The 8478-nt window shown below is 44.4% G+C and overlaps 1 protein-coding gene across 2 annotated transcripts in view; it reads right to left on the bottom strand.

Moving 5' to 3' along the window:
* Positions 1–843: 843 nt before the first annotated feature.
* Positions 844–8478, bottom strand: part of ATF7IP2 (activating transcription factor 7 interacting protein 2) — a 53362-nt gene continuing 45727 nt past the window's right edge. For both annotated transcript variants that reach the window (XM_058681142.1, XM_058681143.1), the window contains 3 exons: positions 7729–7804; positions 2498–2562; positions 844–1278 (listed from right to left, as the gene is read on the bottom strand). In XM_058681142.1, the coding sequence (XP_058537125.1) occupies positions 865–1278; positions 2498–2562; positions 7729–7804 (555 nt within the window). In that variant the 3' untranslated portion in view covers positions 844–864. The remainder of the gene's footprint in view (positions 1279–2497; positions 2563–7728; positions 7805–8478) is intronic.

Raw genomic sequence — 8478 nt, 5'->3', positions numbered from 1 at the left:
ATGCCCTTCTTTGCAACATTCTCACAGGTCGGGCTGTTTTCTCCACTGGGCCCTACAGTACATTGCCATCTCTGGGCTACATGTTTAGTCACAGCCTCATTTCAGTGTTCTCTGGGTACAGGTGTCCAGGAGACATCAGCATGAGCCTCTTAGTGTTACGTTCTCTGAATACTGACAGCAACCAGGAAATAAGCAAATTATTCAGGCAATCAAGTAACTTAAATTTGAGTCTGAAACAGTGGGTCATATAATGCTTTTCTAAGAGGTACTGTTTTGTGTACATAGAACATATTATTTAAACATAACGACACACAGACTTAAGAGATTTCCCTCAAAAGATTGACATGGACCCTATGCCCCACAAAAAGGAGGCATACAAACTGTACTCTGAACTTGAACAGAATGGGAGGACATCAGATCACCTTTGTGGAGATGCATCCCACGAATGGCCTAGCCTCAGTGAAGAGATCCCCCTTTCTTGTAGCTAAACTGACCGCAAGCCAGTCACCAACAGCTGTCGACAAAATAGTCCATGGCTGATTTTATTCTAGGGCCCCGATACAAGCAGCGGTAACTCTGTAGTTACTGAAGGTACTGCTCAACACACCTTAGCCACATGGGCCCATGACAGTGTTATCTTTCACAACACAGACATCAGAAGCACATGACTGAGTACAAAACTAATTCAAAAATTCATGAAAACATATGACTCAACATATGAAAAACACCTGTCCCTATGACAGGGTTCCCAATCTGAATTGGCCCTTCAAAATGGCAAGCAGTGCTTGAGACACTGTAAATGAAACCCCAAACATGAAAACAGAACATGTAGCACACAATATATAATTACTGAAGACACTTCTTTTACGTAAGGTTTTCAGAAAACCCAGGGATAGACTTTATATCACAAAATGGTCCATATCTCCCAAAAATATCCTTTGACTGGACAGTAAAATAATACTTGTTGGAAGCTAAAAACTGAGATAAAGTACAGGCCATTGGGAGCGGTAAGGCTTTGATTTCTCCAATCTTCTTCCAAATCAGCTTATTACTGGCATTCTCATGGCACAGGAAGAGGTGGTAGCTTTCCACAGGCGCACACTTGGGGTTGATTTTGGAGATGTTCCAAGTCAGAGCAATGCCCTTGGGCCTCAGAACCCGTTTCACTTTGAGCTCAGGCTTCTGGGGAGGGAGCGTGTCTCGAACCTTGTCTACCAGCTCAGGTAATAGTGGTGGTGGCTCTGGGAGAGGTGGCAGGTGCGCAAAGGAGTCCAGAACCTAAAACCACATTTGTAGATACAGATTATTGTAAAGAGGTCAAAGACAGTTATACATCGCATCACCACTCTTTAAGCCATTTAGCAAACCAACATGAATGTTTCAAGAATACACAGGTGGAGGGCCCGGCGTGGCCTAGCGGCCAAAGTCCTCGCCTTGAAAGCCCTGGGATCCCATATGGGCGCCGGTTCTAATCCCGGCTACTCCACTTCCCATCCAGCTCCCTGCTTGTGGCCTGGGAAGGCAGTCGAGGACGGCCCAAGGACTTGGGACCCTGCACCTGCGTGGGAGACCCGGAAGAGGTTCCTGGTTCCCGGCTTCGGATTGGTGTAGCACCGGCCCGTTGCGGCTCAACTGGGGAGTGAATCATCGGAGGGAAGATCTTCCTCTCTGTCTCTCCTCCTCTGTGTATATCTGGCTGTAATAAAATGAATAAATCTTTAAAAAAAAAAAAAAGAATACACAGGTAAGCTGGGTTCAACCTCTTTGGGAGTTAAGGAATTCTGTACTTCGGAAGATCAGCAGTCCACAATGGGTTTAAATTGCAGATGTTTGATACAATGTTAATTGACTTTCCAAGTTCTGTCCCCAAACCCACTAATTAAGCTGAACCGTGTCAGTGCACGAGAGCATCCATTTCCCTCCACCAACAATGGCTATTTGCTGTTACTTCTTCTGACAGGCAGAGAAGACAAGAGCTGACGGAGTGCTCGTGTGCGCTTCACGCCTCTAATGCCTGCAATGGCTGGAGCCAGGTTAGCCGAGGCCACGTGCCTGGGCCACCTCTGCTCCTGGGCACGAACGAGGCTCTCCAACACGGGACGCAGGCATCCCAACCAGCACCAGATCTTACTTCTTAAGAAAAAGTTCCAATTGAGTGAGATAAATTATTTGCTTAAATATGTGTAATTTCAGAAAAACGCAACAGAAAAGGCAGAGTTACACAGAAGGTGAGATAGAGATCTTCCCTCCATTGGTTTGCTTCCCAGATGGCTGCAGCTGGGCTGTGCTGAAGCCAGGAGCTTCTTCTGGGTCTCATGGGCCATCTCTAGCTGCTTCCACAGCAGTATGATTGGAAGTGGAGCAGATGGGACTCAAACCCTCATGCGACACCAGTGCCACAGGTGGCAGCTTCACTCACTCTACCAGGGTATCATTTAAATTAATTCCTCACTCAATCTGGAATGCATGGCCTTTAGAGAGCATTTCATCACAGTACCTTGGCTGCATTCGGTGCCTCTGGGGTTGTTTTCAACACTGACTCCGAGGTGGATACTGGACTTCCTATGAACACAAGATTGAGAAAATAAAATGTATCTGCAATAATCAGTTCAACAGTCTTTAAGCAAAGAGTTCACAGCTGTGTGTTCAAGTATGAACTAAAAATATCAACATGTGGCATATGGAGATAGTTTTGAGTGGGTGTTTTTTCCCCCAAAGGTAGAGAATTTTCCTTCCTTAAGGTAACTACGTCAGGCAGTGTGTCCACGTGGATGAGAGGGCTGTGCTCAGTTAGCCTAGAGGAGGACTTGCCCACGTTAGACCACAGAGGATGTCTGCAGCACAGGGCCATTCACTTCCACACAGAACACATGAGTCTTGGAAATCAAAAAATAAAACATTAGGTAGGTGAGGACTAAAGGAATTTCTACTAATGGGGGGGGGGGTGTGTTAGTTTGAAATGAATTTGGTATAACTAGTGGACTGTGGAAAGGAAGGAAAAACAAAAATACAGGGAGGTGGCGAAGAGGGAGGGGTATAGAGAGGACAGAACATGTGTGGGGGCCGACAAAGTGTAGCAGGCACAAGGACAGTCTGGAAACGAGGCATGAGTATAGATGGAGTTGGTTAAGGGATTTATGTTGGAAGGTATTAGGGATAGCTCAGCAGCTCAAAACTTCAGAATTTTGAATCGATCTAATAAAAATCATCTTATGTATACTTGTATGACCAATGATATAATCAAATAATATACTTCATGAATGCTCCAAATGACTTTTATTCAAAGATTTATTTTTATTGCAAAGTCAGATTCTATATATATGTGTATATCGATGGAGAGAGAGAGAGAGAGAGAGGAGGAAAGGAGACAGGGAGGAAGATCATCCGTCTAATGATTCATTCTCCTGCGCCAACCTAAAGCCAGGAACCAGGAGTTCTTCCGGGTCTCCCACGCGGGCGCAGAGTCCCAAGGCTTTGGGCCATCCTCAACTGCTTTCCCAGGCCACAAGCAGGGAGCTGGATGGGAAGTGGAGTAGCCGGGATTAGAACTGGCACCCATACGGGATCCTGGTATGTTCAAGGCAAGGACTTTAGCCACTAGGCTAACACACCCTGCTCCAAATGAAACTTTTAAAATTAATTTCAAGGAGTATGTTGACTAGAAGGAGGTTGGGGCGAGGATGGAAACAGATGATGGGAGGGAGGAAAAGGGGGAGAGTGGGAGAGGTAAGAGGAGAGGAGACAAAGGGAAGGGGAGTCAGGGAGATGAAGAGCGCATGCAAGAGAGGTGGACAGAGACAGGGAGAGGCAGAGATGGAGCAGACGGAGAGAGAAACCAAGGCGAGAAAGAGATGGAGCCAGCAGAGAGAGATGAAGAGAGGGAGAGATGGGGAGAGACAGTGGATGGAGACAGAGATAAGAGATGAGGCTAGAGCAAAAGACAGCAGGATCGAGAGAGACAGAGGAAGGGTGAAAGGGGAGAGGAAGAGAAACGGCAAGTCAGACAGTAGAGGGCAAGAGGGAGGGTGAGCCGGAGACAAGGACGGGGGAGAGACGGAATGTGTGCAAGAGAAACAGTGATGGAGAGTGGGGCACAGAGGGACAGACAGGTGAAGAGATGCAGAAACAGCAGATGGAAGTAGATGAAAAGTCAGAGATGGAGCAAGCAAAGAGAGGCAAAGGGGGAAGAGAGAGATGGAGGCAACAGACGGACAGGGAGGGGGAGCTACAGGGTGGGAAAAGGAACATAAGGACACGGGGGTGAGATGGAGAGAGAGTAAGATGGATTAACAGGCAAACGGAAAGGGAGAGATGATATGGGGTGACAGAAAGGGGAGAAGGAGACAGAAATGGAGAGACAGGAAGAGACAGCACCAGAGAGGGAGAGGGAGATGCAGAGACGGAGAGAGACGAGAGATGGGCACAGAGAAAGAAATGGAGAGAGAAGACAGTACATGGAGAGACAAAGACAAGACAGAGAAAAGGGAGACAGGGAAAGACACGAGAACAGAGGTAAAGAGAGACGGGGAGAGACGAAGAGACAAAGCAAGACAGTGAGGGACAGATGATGACAGGGAAAGAGATGGGGATAGAGATGGAGCTAGACAGGAAGCAAGAGGCAGACAGAAGGAGACCTAGGGAGGGAGGGAGAGGAGATGGAGACGGGGAGGAGAGAAGGGAGCAGGGAGACGGAGGGAAACGGAGGGAGAGATGCAGTGAGAGACAGAGAAAGGGAGTCGAGGAGAGAACACAGAGAGGGAGACAAAGAAATGGAGAGAGATAAGAGACAAGACAGAGGAGGAGAGATGAAGAGAGTAAGACGGAGTGAGAGGGCAATGGGGGGAAGAGAGGGACAGGAAGAGATATGGGGAAGCGGGAGAGAAAGCAAGGAAGACCTTCCATTTGCTGGTCCTTTCCCCAATCTGCCACAACAGACAGAGCTGCGGCAGACTGAAGCCAGGAAGCAGAGACTCCATCTGGTTCCCTTACATGAACGGAAGGGGCCCAAGTACTAGGTCCACCAACTACTGGCTTTCTCAGGCACATTACCAAGAAGGCAGCTTGAAAACAAAGCAACAAGCATTTGAACCAGTTCTCTAATAGGTGGAGCCAACTGTCCAAGATGTAGCTTAACATGCTGGGCCACACCGCTGGTCCCTGTACTTTGATTGACATGTATAACCAAGAATCCGTGTTGCATTTTAGAGAGACCTTACTAGTCATTTTATTTATCAATAAGAAAACCTTTTTGGAGGCTAGCATTTTAGTGCTTATAAATTATCCAAAGGCATATTTAATTTCTAATTACTAAGGGACTGTTTAGCTGTTATTCTGTTATGTCATTGAACACGCTCCACTTGATATAACCCCTCTGCATACAGAACCTGGTCTATCTGGTTTCGTAGGCACTTAGAAGAATGTACTTTCTGGGGCTGGCAATCTGGCACAGTGAGTTAAGCCATCAGTTGCGTCACTGGCATCTTGCATGAGCACAGTGCTTACTGCTCTGCTTCCAATCCAGCTCCCTGCTCATGTACCTGGGAGAGCACAGGATGACAGCCCTAGCACTTACGCTGTGCCTCCAAGTCCAGTCGAGTTCTGTGCTGAAGGCTACACCTTGGATCAGCCCTAGCAGTTGGGCTCATCCGGTGGTGTGACCCATGGATGGATGACCTCTCTGCCAGAGAAATAAATCTTTAATGTATTCTCCTGTGGTTGGGTTGAGTGATGCTGGCTGCTAGTGTGACTTGATTACCTATAGCCGCCTGGATTTTTTTGCCACCAATTACAACTATTTCTACTCATCCTTTTGTGTAAGTTTTTGCATCAACATTTTTGATACTGACTCATGTGCATACACAAGTGGACTGTCTCCTTGTGCTTCATCCTTTGTCTACTTGGACAATCAGTCACTGCAGCTTTCTAACAATTACTGTTTCTGTTGGCCTAGCTTATCTTCCATATTTTAGTTTTTACATATAAACACACAAAAATAGAAATAGGTTAGGTGCCCAGATGCAGTTCTTGCATAACTGAGCCTTGTTTTCTAGACTAGTCTAACAATCTTTTTAGTGCCACCTTTAGATCATTTACATTTTGTATCTGTTACGAATGGTTTACGTTTACCATCTTGCCCTCTGTTTTCTATTAGTTTTATTCGCTCTTTATCTGCTTTTTGTGGCTTCTCTGCATTGGAGTACTTTTAAAATCTCATTTTAGTCCCACTGTTGGTTTGTAAGCTGTTTCTGCTTAAAAGAAAGAACTGCTGGGCCCAGCATGGTAGCCTAGTGGCTAAAGTCCTCGCCTTGCACATGCCGGGATCCCATATGGGCACCAGTTCTAATCCTGGCAGTCCTGCTTCCCATCCAGCTCCCTGTTTGTGGCCTGGGAAAGCAGTCAAGGACGGCCCAAAGCCTTGGGACTCTGCGCCCATGTGGGAGACCCAGAAGCAGCTCCTAGCTTCAGATCAGCTCATTCTGGCCACTGCAGCCACTTGGGGAGAGGATTGGCACATGGAAGATCTTCCTCTGTCTCTCCTCCTCTGTATATCTTAAAAAAGAAAACTGTTGCTATAGATGTCACTTTTTGCATCTTTAACTTATGCTGTATCTCCAAACAACGGATCTAATGTAAGACCCTAATAGCAAGACTTCGACCCCTGTACCCTCCTTTGCACTGTTGTTCTCATACGTTAACACTGTATATTATTAAAAGCCACAATCAGGTGTTATTTTATTCCGTGTATATCTACTTTCCAACTGATTATTTTCCTTTTACGTAAAGAACTTTGCATTTGACAAAGTTCACTGGCAACACATTTCATTTGAAAAGTCTTAATTTTACTTTCAGTTTTGAAGGATTTATGCATTTGCTGGCTACAAATTTTAGGGTGATAATCCCCCTAGCCTTTAAATGAAGTCAGTGGACACTCTTTTGGCTTGTATATTTTTAGCCAGCAATCTGGGACTTCTTGTTCTCCTATCTGTAGTATATCAATTTTTATCACTGTTTTTTAGGGACTTGATTATGATATGTTTTTATGGTTTTGCATTTATCTTGAAGTTTATTTAAATTATTACACATGAGTTTATACTTTTCATTACTTGTATCTATTCTTAGCCCCAGGAGATTACATTTAATTTCTGCTTACATCTCAGACAAAGGGTTCTGCAGCTACTTTCCTTCTAGCTTTTCGTCTCTTCTCCTTGTGCTCCCTTCTCAGCTGCCAGTTACAGTCAGGGGACAAGAGGCTCATGATGGTCCCACACATTCTAGAGGTCTTCCAATGGGTGAATGATAAACAATCATGGGAAATCCATACCATGGTCTATTACCACGATGTGGCAAACAGAAGTAACAATGTAGATAATGCTCAAGAGAATGATGCTGAGGGAATAATGCCAGTCTCTGTATTTATTGTACCATTGCATTTATCTAACACTCACAAAGTCAGTTATTTCTAATTAATCAGAAAGTGGCTGCTAGGGTTAGTAACTGGGGACAGGAGGTAGTTGTGGCTAATTAAGGGGAACATGAGGGAGCCACAAGGTGACAAAACAGTTCTACTCTCGGACTGCAGTGACAGTTAATAAATCTACATGTGATAAAACTGCATGCAATTTTAAAGTAAATCCACATTAAAGCACAGTAAGACTAACTTTCTAAGTATTTAAAATCCAGTTATTATGCTTTCTACTTAAGAGGTATTTAAAAGAAAAAGTCCTTTACTTGTGTCGCTGTTGCTGCTGGATAGGCCTTCTTTTGTCAAATCAATTATAGAATCAAGTTTCTTCAATTCTGTAGCCTGAGAAGGTGTCAAAAAAAAAAAGTTTTAAGGGATGTTTTTAAAAGTGAGATATAATTTTAAAATTACGATTGAGAAGCTAGAAATTGAACACTGGTTTAATTTAGTAACGATAACCTCTTACGTTGAATGGTTTCTGAGAGTTTAAGAAAGTCTAAATAAATCTGGTTTATGTTTACCGGGAACACTCCGCCTTTGAATGTGCAGGCTGGACTAGAACCTGGTGGTGCTAGCCAAGTCACACATTTCTTTACCAGTTATGTTAACCAGTCAGACATTGATGCAGTGTGCAAGTTAGACCACAACTTCCTTATGGTTAACTATTCAGACATTGATTTTTCAATTACAGTAATTGATCAGACATCAATACATTCTATAAACTAGAAAGAAACCTGGTGGATGCTAACTGACACACAATAATTTACTAGTTTTCTAACCAGTCAGACCTTAATACAATGTATGAGCTGGATAGGAACCTGGTGATGCTAACTAGTCACAAATTTCTCAACTATGTTAATGTGTCAGACTTTAACAACGTGTAAGCTCGATGGGAACCTGGTTATGTTCACTAGTCAGGCAGTTTCTCAGCTCATTAATATAATACTTAATCTTAACTGGAACACCCCATAATTAGGGATGCAGCACCCACTGAAGAAACCACCCTCACCTCATTT

Source organism: Ochotona princeps, chromosome 24 (assembly GCF_030435755.1).
Source record: "Ochotona princeps isolate mOchPri1 chromosome 24, mOchPri1.hap1, whole genome shotgun sequence".
In the NCBI taxonomy this organism is placed as follows: Eukaryota; Metazoa; Chordata; class Mammalia; order Lagomorpha; family Ochotonidae; genus Ochotona; species Ochotona princeps.
The sequence above is the reverse complement of the archived record's forward strand: the minus strand, read 5'-3'. Positions and strand labels throughout refer to the sequence as shown.